This window comes from Melanerpes formicivorus, unplaced genomic scaffold (genome assembly GCF_026170545.1).
Source record: "Melanerpes formicivorus ecotype bairdi unplaced genomic scaffold, bMelFor1.0.p_v2 SCAF_89, whole genome shotgun sequence".
NCBI classification, from domain to species: domain Eukaryota; kingdom Metazoa; phylum Chordata; class Aves; order Piciformes; family Picidae; genus Melanerpes; species Melanerpes formicivorus.
The window spans coordinates 2,670,699-2,686,300 of record NW_027142441.1 but is presented as its reverse complement, the minus strand read 5'-3'; the positions used below and the strand labels follow the sequence as shown (position 1 = coordinate 2,686,300).

Here is a 15,602-nt window from a genome sequence, read left to right as displayed (position 1 = left end):
CAGTGCATTCCTCTGCCTAGAAACAGAACAGAACCTGTGACACTGCACATCCTGAGGGAGCCAGGGAGCCCTGGAGCTGCTTTGCTTAGAACAAGGTCACCCAGCCCCAGCCTCAACCTAACACCCCCACAGCCCCCATGCTCAGCTCACTCCAGCTCCCTTCCCTGCTGCCACCCTCCAGCACTGGAGCTCACTCTCTGCAGCTGTTAGGAGCTGCACTCTTCAGCCACAATGGAACCAAACTCATTTGAAACCTTTGCCCCCACTCCAATTTGCTGCTGTGACAGGGGGACGTCGCCTAACAGCACTTCCTCCATGGCCACCCTCCAGAGCACAGGTCTGACATAGGCAAAGCAAGCCCCCCCAGTGCTCTGCATTCAGGAGTGCCTCTGCCCTGCCTCCACAGCCCAGGCCCTGCACTCCTGAGGCACTGCACTCTCACCCAGCAGCCTACAGACAAGGATGGCTGCTCTGGGACCCTCTGTCCGTACAGCAGGCACACACACTGACCGAGGGAGCTGCAGGCTGAGGGCTCACAGGGCTGCCAGCAGCACTCCCAGCTGCAGGCAGAGGTGTCACTGGCCAAGCAGGATCTAAGGACTTGACTCTGACATCCAGGGCATGCAGCTTCTCCAGGGGGAAAACCCTGTCCCACGTCGAGCGCAAGAGGAATAAACTCTTGCGAGTCTCTGTGTCCCCCTGCAGCAACAAAACCACCCCAGGGCTCCCTCAGCTCCTGCCACACACAGCCTGCAGCTTTGCTGCCAGAAGGAAGGCTGCATGGCTGTCCTGCTGCTCTCAGCACTTGGCATCTCAACACACTGGCCTGGTGTGCAGCAGCTCTCAGCAGTGCAGCTCACACTCCCATGCCAAGGGAATCAGGCAACAGCCTCTGAGGCAAGCAATGAGCCCAGGGGCTTGTGCTCAGCTCTCCAGCCCCTGCAGGACTTTGCCCCACCAGATGCCAGAGCAGGGCTAGCACTTCCAATTCAGCCAGCTCTGCTTCAGCTCAGCTGCACCCTCAGACCCATCTGGGAGACACAGATCCAAGCTCCTTGGAGGCTCAGGGCCCACTTGATTGCTTCAAACCACCAGCAGGGACCATGGCCCTCAGTGCAGAGCCAGGACAGAGATGCAGAAAAGCCAAGCACTTGGTGTGCTTCACCACCCAAGCAAAGCCACCCCTGGGCACAGGGCTCACTGCCCAGCCACAGCTTTGGCCTACAGAACTCTTCTGAGGTGCAGAGACCTTCTCAAAGACAGAGAGAAAGGTTTCCACCAGGTTTGGGGCAAAAGCCTGCAAGTATGCTCCTCCCACGTTCTTGATGATGGAGTCCAGCAGGTAGAGAGCAGGGAGCTTCTGTGCTGGAGGAGCCTGGAATCATGAGAAGAGAGGGAGGAGTTGAGACAACCAAAGCACCTCTGAAGCATTGCAAACCCAGGGATTGCCAGGCTCAGACACCTCAGAGCCAGCACTTCAGCAGGGTTGGAACACTGAGGTTTGCTCTTGCAGGCCAAACCAGCCCCTGGGACAGGCTTGCAGACAGCTTTTAACCCCCAGGCTTCTGGGCAGGCTGGAAAGCAGCCCTCGGCCCCCTGCTGCCCTGCTCTGCCCCTCTCCTGCCTCACAGCAGGACATCTCCCCAGGCCCTCCTCGCCCTCCAGGCCCCCCCAGCCCGCTGGCTCCAGCTGCTCCCCCCAGCAGCACAGCTAGGAGCAGCAGGCAGGGGAACTTCCAAACCTTGGCCGCTTGTGCCTCCACCAGGGCGGCAATGCTGCTGGCAAAGGCCACCTTCTGCTGGGCCAGGACGGTCAGCTTGCTGATGTAGGACTTGCTGCTGCGTGTCAGGCCCTGCAGCTGTGCCCAATAATCCTGGCACACAGCTGACACCTCTCTCCTGGCTGCTGGGCGCTCAGCAGGCAGCTCTGGCAGGCTGGTTCCGCTCAGCAGCTCCGACCCCATCCCAAAGGCGCTGTGGGCTACAGGGCCTCCCACCTCCTCCAGCCCAGGCAGCTGCTTCCCTGGCAGCAGCTCTGCTCTCTAGACAGGGAGAGCAGTTCAGTGACAAGTCCAGGAGCCAAGGACACGCAGACCCTGCCCTCCCCAGCCCTCCCCAGCCCCACACAGGCCTTGGCTCTGCAGGATGCCTCCTGCAAACCCTCCTGCCCTGCGCCTGCCTCCCTGCCAGGCTGCAGCCCCCCTGCCCTGGCAGAGCAGAGAGAGGGGCAGCAGCTCCCAGCACCCAGGAGCACTGGCCAAGAGCAGCCTCCAGGGCTCCCCTGGCCCACCCCTGCTGAAGACAGGAGCCCCCTGCCCGCAGCTTTCCTGACCTCCTCTGGGACGCTGCCAGTGCGGCCGGGCAGGCTGGAGGCAGCCTTGGCAATGGGCCCCTGCCAGCTCTTCCTGAGGCTGGGGATCCTGGGGAAGGCAGAGAAGGGCTGGCATGAGCTGCCAGGGGCTGAGCCTCTCTCAGAGATGCAGAGGAGAAAGAGGAGCCAAAGCTCTGAGGGCATGAGGTGCTCTTGAGGGAGAGTGAAACCGTGACAAGGGGCTGGGCCCCTCCCTGCCACCCTCCTCCCAGCCAGGGCATGCACAGGGCATTGGGGTACCCGGGCCAAGCTCCTGCCCACAGCCAGCCCTGTGCCAGCCCTGTCCCAAGTGCTGGGAGCAGGGGGCAGAGGGGCCAGCAGGCAGCAGACACTCACCTCTGGTAGAACAGCAGGTAGGCCTGCTGCTGCTGCAGGACCTCTTGGGGGGCTGCGGAGCCGACCCGCTCGTCGTCCGCTCGATACCACTGCCCATCGCTGGCCTGCAGCAGCAGAAGAGAGAGCAGGGCTGGGCTGTGCCCAGGCACCTTCCTGGCAGCAGGAGCAGCAGGAGCAGCGCCCGTGGGCACAGCTCCTCTCCCCACGAGGCAGAGGAGGCCCAGGGCAGGCCAGGGGGCTCTGCCAGAGCTGAACCTTCCCCCCTCCTGCGGCACAGCACAGCCTGTACCCCGCAGCCAGTGCTCCCCACCACACACATCTGCTGAGCACCCTCCTTGCTGGGCCTACAGGGACCCCCCAGCACCCCCCAGCCCTGAGGGGGTGGCACCACAGCTCCTGGGCTCACCTTCACGTAGCAGTAGTAGTGCCCTGCGTGGCAGCTGTGCCCAGAGTGCAGCAGCACCGCATAGAGGCTGTACAGGACGGGGTCCCTGCGCCGCACAGACATGTAGGGGCGGAGGTTCAGCAGCATGGGGTACCGCACCTCCTGCAGAGACAGGAGGGCTCAGCAGCCGGCACAGGGCTTGGCTTCTGTGCTGGGGCAAGAGCAGCACAGCTCTCCCAGCAGGGCCACCTCTCCAGAGAAGGGCACTCAGCCTCCTGGTGCAGAGGGGGTGCTGAGGAAGGCGGCAGGAGGAGCCGAACTCCGCCTGCAGCGCACAGCGGGGGAAGGGCTGCAGGAGCGCGGCACAGCTCCCGCTGGCCACAGCAGCACCTCCCGGCCTGCTCTGGGCAGCAGCACCTGGGGCCAGGAGAGAGCCTCAGCCCTGGGCTGCCAAGCGCTCACCTTGGTGATCTTCCCTGCGGCGTAGGGGGCAAAGCGCTTCAGTGCCACCGTGAGGACGTTGGGGGCTCGGTGGATGCTGAAGCGTTTGCTGGCCGACACCTCCTGCTGGCACCTGCACAGGCAGAGCTCCAGCTCTTCCAGCTGCTGTGCCAGCCAGCTGCCTGCCAGCCCTGGCCGGGCAGCAAAGCCCTTGGCACTGACCCTGCTGACAGCAGCCGCTGCTCCAGGGCCCCTGCTCACGGCCACGGCTGCCGGCCCAGCTCCTCCTCACCACAGGAGGCAGCCTTCGCGGCAGGCTTCCACGGCCACGGCCCTCAGGGCTGAGCCGCGGAGCAGGCAGTCGAGCCCTCCCGCAGCCAGCAGGGGGCACACCTGCTTGCCCCCAGCACAGCGCCCCCCGGCCGCCCGCAGCCCCCAGCCTCACCTGCCACACTTGTAGGCGTTCTCCCCGCACAGCAGCTCTGCCTGCACAAACTGCCCCAGCGCCTGCACCACGCTCCTGGCCTCCTGCAAGGACAGAGCAGAGCTCAGGCCACCAGTGGCTGTCCACGCCACGGCCCCGAGAGAGCACACCCAGCGTGGGCACAGGGCCACAGGCTGCAGCAAACCCCTCAGCCCCACCAGCTGGCAGTGCCCAGCACCACGAGGGGCAGCTGCAGGGGCCCCAGCACCACGCAGCCTCACGCCCAGGCACCGGGCACTGCCCTGCCAGACACAGCAGGCAGCTCAACAAGGCAGCGGCTTCCCTCTTGCCTGGGCTGTGCCTTGGCACCGGCAGGCTCAGGAGCCCTGAGGGCAGCGATGCTGCAGCTGCAGGAACAGGCCCAGGAGAGCAGAGCTCCTCCCCAGCCCCCACCCTGCCGCCCTACCCCGATCTCCAGCGCCAGGTCCAGGCAAGGCTCGTAGCTGTCCGAGGTGCTCTTGCACTCCAAGCACGTCACTGCCAGAGAAAGAGCACTGAGCGCAGCCTGCCATGGCCCTGCACCCACCCCAGCAGCTGCAGCTGGGCATCTTCTGCACACGCTCAGCAGTGCTCCCAAATGATTCCTCCTGCCGGGCAGCCCTGAGAGGCCCAGGCCCAGGAGCTGGCAGCCAACACTCACCACGGGACCGCAGGGAGCCGCCGAAGATCTGCTGAACCAGCGTCGGGGCCTGGCTCTGGCCATCCAACCTAGGCACAGGAGCAGCAGGGCTCACACCGCCCCTCCCCCACGCCCGAGGGCCCCCCCCGTGTCCTCAGCACAGCTCCCCCCGCTGCGCTCTGCCCAGCACACAGGCTGCAGAGCTCCAGAGGCAGAGGGAAGCCGCAGCCTCTGCCAGGCTGCTCTCCCAGGGCCACAGCTCCAGGGCTGGCACCAGGCTCCCAGGGGCACCTTCCTCCAGAAGGAGCAGAAGCTGCCGGCCGCGGCTCAGAGCTGTGCGCTGCAGACTGAGGCAGCGCAGGGCCCAGAGGAAAGCTGCTCACCCACAGCCACAGAGCTGCACCTGAGCCAGCTGCACCCCGGGTTCCCGGGCAGCTGGCACAGGATCCAGACCCACAGCAGCCTCAGGAGCGGGGGAGAGGGCCACAGCTAGGCTGGGGCAGAGGAGCCGGGAGAAGGGGGACTGTGGCACAGAGGGGCAGAGAGCTGGGCCATCCAGTGCGGCCCCTGCACTCAGTGCCTCCCTCTGGCAGTTCAGCCTGGGGCACAGGGTCAGCCCTCCCACGGGCACGGGGCACTGGTGAGGGCACAGGGCAGGAGGGCCACACATACTGGGCACAGCCGTTCCTGCAGGCCTGCTGCATGGCGTCGATGCTGTAGCGCAGGAACTCGTGGGCATCCTGCTGCTGCCGCAAGCAGAGGTGCTGGGCAATGTCTGCAGGAGGGGCAGCAGCCAGCCTCAGCATCTGCTGCAACAGATGCAGCTCCTCCCTCCCTCCCTGCTCCCCCGCAGCCCAAACCTGCTGTCAGACTCACGGCCACGGGAGGAGCCCCCCGCAGCCCACGGAGCCCCCAGCCCCTGGCAGGCTCCCTGAGTCACCTCAGGAGAGCTGTCTGCCAAGAGCTGCTCCCAGCCCACAGCTTCTGCCCCAGCATCAGTCCCTGCTGCAGGGCAGGGCAGGGCAGTGCAGGGCAGGGCAGGGCAGGGCAGGGCAAGGCAGGGCAGGGCAGGGCAGGGCAGGGCAGGGCAGGGCAAGGCAGGGCAGGGTAGGGCAGGGCAGTGCAGGGCAGGGCAGGGCAGGGCAGGGCAGTGCAGGGCAGGGCAGGGCAGGGCAAGGCAGGGCAAGGCAAGGCAGGGCAGGGCAAGGCAGGGCAAGGCAGGGCAGGGCAGGGCAGGGCAAGGCAGGGCAGGGCAGGGCAAGGCAGGGCAAGGCAGGGCAGGGCAGGGCAGGGCAAGGCAGGGCAAGGCAAGGCAGGGCAGGGCAAGGCAGGGCAGGGCAGGGCAGGGCAGGGCAGGGCAAGGCAGGGCAGGGTAGGGCAGGGCAGTGCAGGGCAGGGCAGGGCAGGGCAGGGCAGGGCAGGGCAAGGCAGGGCAAGGCAAGGCAGGGCAGGGCAAGGCAGGGCAAGGCAGGGCAGGGCAGGGCAGGGCAAGGCAGGGCAGGGCAGGGCAAGGCAGGGCAAGGCAGGGCAGGGCAGGGCAGGGCAAGGCAGGGCAAGGCAAGGCAGGGCAGGGCAAGGCAGGGCAGGGCAGGGCAGGGCAGGGCAGGGCAGGGCAGGGCAGGGCAAGGCAGGGCAGGGCAAGGCAGGGCAGGGCAGGGCAGGGCAAGGCAGGGCAAGGCAAGGCAGGGCAGGGCAAGGCAGGGCAGGGCAGGGCAGGGCAGGGCAGGGCAGGGCAGGGCAAGGCAGGGCAGGGCAGGGCAAGGCAGGGCAAGGCAGGGCAGGGCAAGGCAGGGCAAGGCAAGGCAGGGCAGGGCAGGGCAGGGCAAGGCAGGGCAGGGCAAGGCAGGGCAGGGTAGGGCAGGGCAGGGCAGGGCAAGGCAGGGCAGGGCAGGGTAGGGCAGGGCAGGGCAGGGCAAGGCAGGGCAGGGCAAGGCAGGGCAGGGCAGGGCAGGGCTGTGCAGGGCAGGGCAGGGTAGGGCAGGGCAAGGCAGGGCAGGGCAGGGCAGTGCATGGCAGGGCAGGGCAGGGCAGGGCAGGGCAGGGCAAGGCAGGGCAGGGCAGGGCAGCCTCCCTTACTCTTGAGGTTCCGGATGAAGGACACCGGCTTTATGGCCTGCCCACTGCTGGCAAACGCCTGCCCCACGTGGTCCTGCATCAGGCACAGCATGCAGAAGCCTTCTTGGCGACCTGGAGCAGCAGAGCAGAGGACAGGACGTCAAGGACAAAGCCAGGAGAGATGGAGGCAGGACAGAGGCTGCAGGGATCTCTCTTCCAACAGAGCTCAGCCACGCTCAGTGGTCCCTAGGAGCTCTGTGCTGCAGCACAGCTCTTGGGCACCCTGGGTACACAGGGGCCAGCAGACCTCACCCTGGCTGATGCCATCCCACTCACAGTACCACTGCAACAGCCCTCCCCCTCCCCCCCACCCTCCCCCCGAGGAGAGAGCGTCCATGGGGATGGAAACAGCCACAGGCACTCTCCGGAGGAGGGCACAGGTTGGCCCTGAGGGGCAGGTCCCAGCAGAGCCCTACAGACAGGGCTGTGAGCCCTGAGAGCTCCCCCTGCTCCCAGCTCCGAGCCTCCCACAGCAGCTGCTGCCCGCAGGCAGCCTCCTGCCCTGCCCTGGCTGCAGCCAGCAGAGGCAGCACCTCGCCGGTGCCAGGCTGCAGAGCTGCGGAGCACCGCTAGGGCCAGGAGAAGACAGAACAGCTTCTGGTGCAGACAGGGGCAGCAGGGACAGAGAGGGCACAGCCCAACACTCGCAGCCCCTGCCAGGGCCACCTGCAGAGGTGCCGAGCGCAGGACAGGCAGGCAGCTCCCGCTCCCCACGGGCACCCTGGCACTGCCAGCCTGGCACCGCCAGCCGCCCGGCCCAGGCTCCCCACTCACAGCTGCGGCCGTGCTCCTCGGAGAGCAGGTAGTTGGCGAGCGGCGCCGTGTGGCTCAGGCACTGCAGCGTGGCGTTGAGGAAGCAGCTGAGCCCCAGGTTGTGCAGCCCAGCGCCGACCCCGCAGAGCCGCTCCCACCGCAGGGACAGGCGCCCCACGGGGAAGGGCAGCTGCTGGGGCACGGGGACCCCGTCCCCTCCTGCTGCTGGGGCTTGCTCACCGCCTGCAGGGAGAGGGGCGCTGAGCCACAGGGCTGAGGAGCACCAGCAGCCCCCTCGGCCCTCTCTACCTACCCTGCTTGCTGGTCAGCTCCTCCTTGGGGCTGCCGCGGTGGCTGCCAGCCTCGACCCAGGGCTCCAGCTGCTTCCCCCCGGGCTGATCCCCCTTGCCACGACCGGCACGCTCAGACTCTGCCCCCTGCTGCCACAGCTCCTTGGGCGAGGCAGCCGGCGGCCAGCCCGGAGCCCCTTCCTCACCCAGCCCCAGCCGGCGCCTCTTGGCTGCCGGCGCCAGCCCCTCCTCCAGCTCCTTCAGCCTCCGCATGCTGTGCACCATGGCGCCACGCTCGCTGGCCTCGACTCAGCCGTCCCAGGCCACTGAGCTCCTTCCTCCTCCTCCTCTTTCTCCTCCTCCTCGTCCTCGTGTCCCTCGCGCTCGGTGTCCAGGCAACAGGCTGAGGCGGAGCAGCGCTGCTGATTGGCTGCAGTGCCAAGGGGGGGCGGGACTTGTCAGGGCGTGGCCGTCGGGCTCGGCGATGCCCATTGTGTGCTGGCACCGCGGCGCAGCCGGGGGGGGCCTGGCCCTGTCCTGCTCCAGCCCCTGGCCCTGGCAGGTGCTGAGGGCAGTGGCACCAGGAGGGATCTGAAGGTGGCCTCGCAGCAGCTCCTCTCCTCCCCTCCTCCTCTCTTCCCCTCCATTCCCGGGGGCCCAGGGGATCCCTCCCTGGCTGAGGAGGGCTGCTGCAGACCCCAGCTAGTAGCTTCCCCTGGGCCTTGACCAGTGGGGTTCTTGTGCTGGTTGTCAGTTGTGAATATATCTCAATACTGTAACTCCTGGAGAGTTTGTACATATTCCTTGCACCCCATTGCAGATTTCCCTTTGCCTATAAATACAGCTTTCCTTTGCTTCCAGCTGGGCTGGGCTGGCAAAGGTAATGTTGGGGGGGAATTTCAACCACAGGGAAGAAGGAGCAAAGATCATTGTCACATTTGATGCTCAGAGTTTACATCTGACTGGAGGGGAACAAGCCTTTGGCTGTCAAAGATCCTTCCAGACTTGCATTCCCAGTTACAGCTCTGCTTCAAAGTAAGCACAAGCTGTTCTCCAGGGCAGTATCAAAGCTAGGAGGAGAATCCAGGTGTGTTCCTGAACACCTCCTGAAGTCCATTCAAGCCAGCAGCTGGAAAACCAGCAGGGAAGTCCAGCTTCTGGGTGATAAAAATGCCACCATGGGTCTGTTAAGGAAGCACAATCCACAGCACCCTCTGCCCTTGCCAGGCTGTGTCCCTCTGCCTAGATCTGCAGTTGAATTCATTTCTGACTCAGCAGTGGGGTTTTGTTTGCACTCAGCTGTTCCCTGCTCTGCAGAGGAGTTGGGGTTTTGTTGCAGACAAATGACTTGCATGTGCCTAAACAAAAGCAGGAACCACTCCCAGAAGTTTGCTTCTGTCTGCTGGCTTTTAAGGCACTGATTTGATTTGGGTTAAGCTAACCAGGCAGGAATTACAACAAGAGACTTCTCTTTATTTCCCCCCCTCCCCCCCAAGATTAGGTATTACACTTCTCAGATTGTGGACAGGTTCTGTTTGCTTGCAAATCCCCCCAGGATGCTCCTGGGCAGCTTGAGTGCAGTGTAGAGCATTCAGAAAATGGCAAAGGCTAAACCACGAAACAGCTTCACCCCACTGATCAAACCAGAGGCCAGGCAGGAGCTCAGGGAGAGCCAAGGAGAGCGCAGGTTGTGCTCCCGGGGATGGAGCAGGAACTGGGAGATGCTCCCTAGGTCTCTGGCCGGCAGCAGGCTCCAGAGCTGCCGCTTTGTAACCTGATTTGCGGATCGTGTGGCACAGCCCAAAGGGAAAGGCCCTGCCAGAACCAAAGTGTCCTCAGGCACGGCTGCCACGAGGCCAAACTCCTGCGGCAGCCCTGTCGGAAGGGTGCGAGACAGCCGCAGCTTGCCGGCAGGCAGCCAGGGAGCAGGGCCCCAGGGCAGGCAGGGCCAGGGAGAAGCCAGGGCCCAGGGCTGGTGTCTGCAGTGCTGCCGCCAAGGCAGCGAGGCCAAGAGGAAAGCAGAACATGGGAGTGAGCAAGAGGAAGGCAAGAGCAAGAGAGCCCCCACAGCTTGCTGCTCACCCTGCTTAAGCTGTTCAGAGACAATGTGTCCCAGGCCAAGGCACACTGGGTGCCAAGCACCCTGCTAATCATAGTGCCAACCCCAAGCACACTTCCCCCTCCAGCAGCCTTGACCTGTCCCAGGGGAAGGCAATTTCCTGCCTTTGTCTTTCCCCATTCAGGCCTCCACTGGTGGAGATGGGGGAAGGAGGGTTTGGAGCGCAATGTAACAGCCACATCTGAGCAAACTCCTTCTTTTAGGTGCAGTGGGGCTTAAACCCGAGATCCAGCTATAGATTGGCCTAGTGACAGAATGGTGTCAAAGCAGCTGCTCTGCTGCACAAGCAGAGGAAGGCACATTTTCCCCTGGGTGACATGTGTAGACCTCTAGCAAGACAGTTCCAGGGCCTCAAAATGCCAGAAGAGGTGAAGAGAGCTTATTCTGTGAGCCCCACCTGCATCTGTCACAATCCCCTCCCAGAGCAACCTGGCAGGGCCAGTGCTGACCTGGAGATGTCACCTGAGGGCTGTGGGGGCAGGCAGGGCCCAGGCCAGCAAGAAGAGAGCAGAGACAAGCCCAGATGAGTGTGGAGTCCTGCCTGTGGGCTGGCATCAGCTGGGAGCCCTGTGCAGGCTGGGGAGCAGCCTGGTGCAGAGGGCCCTGGGGGTCCTGCTGGACAGGATGTGAGTGGGAGGCAGCAGTGCCCCATAGCAGGAGCTGGGTTTGGGGCTGTGTCCCCAGGGGCATTTCCAGCTGAGGCAGAGCTGGGAGCATCCCCCCAGTGCTGCTGTTGAGGAAGGCTGCTCTCAGGGCTCCTCCCTTTCTCCTCCCAGTGTTTGCCTACGGAGCAACAGGAGCAGGGAAAACCTACCCCATGCTGGGCTCAGAGAAGAGCCCTGGCATCATCTACCTCACCATGGAGGAGCTGTACAGGAGGCTGGAGGCTAGGAAGGAGCAGAAGAGCTACCAGGTCCTGGTCTCCTACCTGGAGGTAGGCTGTGCCCAGCTGTGCCCCTCCTGCTGCCAGGCCACCATCTCCAAGGTCTGGGCTTGTAGTGCCAGGGCTACCCCTGTGCTGCCAGCTGTGCCCAGTGGCCAGGACAGCCCCAGACTGGAAGCAGGCTGCCCCTACCCAGTCTGCTGAGCTGGTGCTGCTGGTCTGCCCCCTCTGGAGCTGGGGGCCACAGGGCAATGAGGGCTTCCTGGCTGCAAGGGCTTTGGAGGAGCAATGGCTCAGTGCCTGACTGGTGAAGCCTCCTGAGCTGTCCTCTGCCTTTAGGGCACCTTCAGCTGCTCCTGCTGGCTCCAGGTGCCAGAGGTGCTGTTGGGTGGGCAGCAGGCCCTGGGGTCCAGAGCTGCTCTGCCTGCTGCCCTTTGGGGCCCCAAGCCTCAGCCCGAGCTGGAGCTGCCTGCTGCAGGTCTACAACGAGCAGATCCGTGACCTGCTGGAGCCCAAGGGCCCTCTGCCCATCCGGGAGGATCCGGAGAGAGGAGCTGTGGTTCAGGGTCTCTCCATCCAGCAGGTGGGGGTGGAAGCAGGCACAAGGTGTGGGCAGCGCTGCGCCTGCCCCAGGGGTGCCAGCGGGCACTGGGGGACCTGGAGGGGGGAGGGGAGGGCTGTGGGGCCCCGGGGCAGGGGCTGTGGGGCCCCGGGGCAGGGGCTGTGGGGACCCGGGGGTGCCAGCCGGCTGGGTGCTGGCTGGCAGCAGCGCTGAGCCCGAGGCCAGAGGAGCCCTGCAGAGCCGCAGGAGGCCTCAGCCTGTGTGCCTGTGGCCGCTCGGTGCCCGTGCCGGGGCTGCGCCGATCCCTGCCCTCTGCCTGCTCCCCGCCAGCCCAGCTCGGCAGAGCAGCTCCTGCAGATGCTGCTCGGGGGCAGCAGGAACCGCACGCAGCATCCCACCGATGCCAACGCCTCCTCCTCCCGCTCCCACGCCGTGCTGCAGGTGAGGGGTGGTGCTTGGGGCAGCCCTTGGCACCGCTGCCCGGAGGGGGGCAGGCGGCGATGCTGTGCCAGGGCCGGCGTGCCAGGGCTGCTGCCGCGGCTGCGAGCGGCGAGCCCGAGCGCCCTGCGGAGCCGCAGCCTGCCCTGCCTGTGCCCTGCCAGGTACAGGTGAAGCAGCAGGACCGCGCCGGGGGCCTCGCTGGGGCTCTGCCGGTGGCCGAGATGAGCTTGGGCGACCTGGCCGGCTCGGAGCGAGCCGCGGTGGCCAAGAGCAGGGGCGAGCGGCTGCGGGAGGGAGCCAGCATCAACCGCTCGCTGCTGGCCCTGCTCAGCGTCAGCCAGGCGCTGGCTGGGGCCGAGGGAAGGCTGCCGCCGAGGGGCCCTGAGCGCCGTCCCCAGGGCAGAGCTGCCGTGGGCTGAGCGTGGCCAGGGCTGGGAGCCGAGGGCCAGCCCCTGAGCGGAGCCTCGCTGTGCCGGGCAGGGCAAGCAGAGCCACGTCCCGTAGCGGGACAGCAAGCTGAGGCGGCTGCTGAAGGGCTCCATCGGCCGCACCCTGATGCTGGCTGCCCTCAGCCCCTCGCCGCTCTGCTGCCAGGACACCCTCAACACCCTCAGGTGTGCCAGCAGGGCCAAGGAGATCCAGGTCTCGGGGAGCACCTCGCCCCGCGGCCGGCAGCTGCTGGGGCTGCCCGGGAAGGAGCCTGGGGCAGGCTGCTGCCTCCCTGCCGCCTCCCTGCCGCAGCCGGGCTGCCTCTGGAGCCCCTCTCAGAGTCGGCTGCAGCCGCCCGGGCCCCACCAGCCCAGGGCAGGCTGAGGAGCTGCCCCGCTGCCGCCTCAGCAGAGGGGAAGGAGCTGTCCCGGGGCTGCTCTCAGCTCCGCTCCTCCCTCCCTGCAGCTCAAGAGCAACCTGCTCAGCCCGGACTCCCACGTCTGTCCGTACGTTGTGCTGTGTGCGCAGCTGAGAGCGGAGGTGAGCTGCCGGGGGCAGGGCTGGGCTCTGTCTGCAGCTCTGCTTTGCCTGGCACCCAGCCTGCTGAGCTGCTGGCGCTCAGGGCATGCTCTGAGCCAGGGCTGCCCCTTGCTCACAGGTGGCAGAGCTGCAGGCCAAGCTCCGTGCCTAGGAGGATGCTGCCCGGGGGGCACAGAGCCAGGCGCCAGTGCTGCTGCCTGCCCTCGGCTCCAGCCTGCTGCAGCTGCCCAGGTGAGGCTGCTGGGCAGGAGGGAGGGAGCCTGGGCTGGCATCTTGGGGTCCCCCAGGGCCAGGAGCTTGCAGAGTTTGGCTGCTGGCTGCAGCCCAAGCGGCTGCCAGGACGCAGCTGAGCTGCTCTGCTGCTGTGCCACAGCCTCTCCACTGCCCAGCTGGAGTGAGGAGCCTGGCAGCCCCCAGCCCCCACAGCTGGGGGACAAAGGCCAAAGCTTCCTTGGGCTCCCTCCCAAACCTTGGCAGGCCCAGGGATGGCTTCCCCAGAGGCTCTTCCCTGGCTCAGGGGCTGCTGCTGTGACTCCTGCAGGTTGGAGGAGGCTGTGCCCAAGGTGTGCCTGGACCTGACTGGTGGGGAGAGGGCTGGAGAGCAGCAGGAGCTGGCAGCTGGGTGTCCTGCTCCCTCGCAGCTGGCCTTGGAGGAGGTGAGAGGAGGGCTTGGCCTGGTGAGTGGGACCCAGCAGGCAGCTCAGGTACCTTGCTGGGCTGCACTGGGCAAGCTGGGAGCTGAGCTGCTCTGGGAGCTCTTGGCTCAGCAGGTGCTGGGCTGTGGAGTGCTGGAGAAAGCTCTGAGCCTGGCAGGGAAGGGGCAGCTGGGGGCCCAGGCTCAGCTCAGCTCTGGCCTGATGCTGCTCTGGGGGCTTGCTGCAGGCTGCAGAGGAAAGGTCTGCCCCAGCCAGCCAGCAGGCAGATGTGCAGCAGGAAGCAAAGGAAGCAGCCCTCCTCCTGCAGGGCTTGACTGCCAGCCAGCCAGAGGGGTGAGTGTCCTTGTGCCCCCTCCCTGTGCCACTTCCTCCTGGCTGCTCAGAGAGTTTCAACCTTCCTGTGGTGTGCAGCCCCCTGAGGGTGCTGGAGGTGGGGGAGGGCCCAGGCCTTGGCTTACAGAGCAGTGCCTGCCCTCTGAGGTGGGATTTGGCTCCTAGAGAGCCAGTCCCAGGGGAGAAGCTCCCCTGGAAGGGTCAGCAGGGAAGGTTTCCAGGCACAGCAGCTGAGAGCCTTCAGTGCCTCTTGCCAGGCCTGGAGCTGCCTCCCCCAGGGCTCTGCTGCTGCCTCTGCTCCCCGAGGTGCTGCCCTGGCAGGGCTGCCCTGGCACCACCTGCTGCTGTCTCTGCCCCAATCTCCTGGCAGAAGGAAGCTCCTGGGGAAGGTCTCCCGAGGGAGGCTGCCTGTGCTGTGTGCCTGAGGCCCAGCACAGCTCTGGGGCTGCTGTTGGGTGCCCTGCAGCCCACAGGTGACCTCCCAGCCCAGCTTCTGCAGTCCCAGCCTGGGGATCCCTCAGCCTCAAAGCTTGCCTGGCCCAGAGCTCCCCCCAGGCTGTGCCCCAGCTGAGGAGGGGGCTCAGAGGTGCTGCTGGTGGTGCTGAGCCTGCCTTGGGTGCCAGGGGCTGAGGTTCAGCCCCTCACTGCTCCTTGGCTCTGTCTCTCTCTGCCCCAGGGCTGCAGCTGCTGCCAGGAGCCATGACCTCAATGTCACCTACCAGGTCTGCAGGCTGCCAGCCTCAGGCAGCAGCCCTGAGCCCTTGGGCTGCAGGGGCCTGGAGCCCCCAGGCTGGCAGCACAAGCAGGATGCCCTCTCGGTGCCCAAGTGAGTGCTGCCCTGGGGCCTTCCCTGTGGCTTGGGGGATCCTGCCCTCCATGGCTGGGTGACCCCTGTGGGGATGGCTGCAGCTCTGTGGAGGGCAGAGGGTGGGCAGGAGGCACTTGGCCAGCAGGCACAGGCTGAGCTCACCTGGGCACGGCTGCACAGGGCAGAGAGCATTCCAAGGGAAGCTTTTCCTGCTCCTGCTCCTCCCTTTGGCCCTGGAGCATCCTCCAGATTGCTTCAGGAGTGCTGGCTGGCAGCAGGTTGGGCATCTGCTCTGCTGGCAGTGAGGGTCAGGGCTGTGCCCTTGGGGGATTTGGGGATTTGGGGGTGGCTTTTGGCTGGTGCAGCAAAGAGGCTCTGGCTCTTCTGGAGCCCTGTGGCTGTGCAGAGGCTGAGCCCCACCTGGCCCTGCTGGTGCAGGACACCCCCAGGGAGACCTCCTTGCTTCTGGGGCTCTGCAAATAGCTCAGAGTGAGGAGAGCTGGACATGGGGACAGGGAATGGCCCAGCCCCGTGCCAGGGGCAGTCAGGATCCCCCCTGGCACTAACCATCCCTGCCCTGGCTGCAGGCCCTGCACGCTGGCCTGTGCCACACAGGCACCCTCTGTGCCCAGGCTGCCCTGGGCTGCAGAGCCTCTGCCCTGAAGCAGAAGGCAGCTGAGAGGTGAGAGAGCTGCCAGCAGCTGCCTGTGCTCCCCACTGTGGGGCCAGCCCCATGGCTGCAGCTGCACCTTGCCAGTGCCCTCTGGGCTGCAGGGAGGCCTCTGCCCCGAGCCTGCCTGGGTGCCAATGGCCTCTTTGCCCTCCTCAAAGCCCTTTGCCCCCCCGGGGGTGGGCAGCAGATCTGTATCCCCCAGCTGCACAGCAGGCACCGAGCTGCCAAGGCCTCTGCCCCCCAGGTGAGGCTGCCCTGGGAGCCACTCTGCCAGGAGTGAGCCCTGCCCCGGGGCAGGCTGCAGCCTGCTGCTGTGCCAGCCCTGTGCCAGCTGGAGCAGAGCCCTGCCATGGGGATGGTTGGTG

The 15,602-nt window shown here is 66.1% G+C and overlaps 1 protein-coding gene across 1 annotated transcript; it reads right to left on the bottom strand.

Moving 5' to 3' along the window:
• Window positions 1-1,913: 1,913 nt before the first annotated feature.
• Window positions 1,914-8,078, bottom strand: LOC137454997 (ubiquitin carboxyl-terminal hydrolase 36-like). Its single transcript, XM_068165485.1, has 13 exons — window positions 7,817-8,078; window positions 7,525-7,746; window positions 6,712-6,822; window positions 5,308-5,410; window positions 4,657-4,724; window positions 4,423-4,493; window positions 3,978-4,060; window positions 3,554-3,665; window positions 3,113-3,253; window positions 2,707-2,810; window positions 2,332-2,419; window positions 1,959-2,041; window positions 1,914-1,926 (listed from the first exon to the last, which is right to left on the bottom strand). Exons 1-13 carry the CDS (start codon window positions 8,076-8,078, stop codon window positions 1,914-1,916), a joined length of 1,461 nt encoding a protein of 486 aa, XP_068021586.1.
• Between the last annotated feature and the right edge of the window lie 7,524 nt (window positions 8,079-15,602).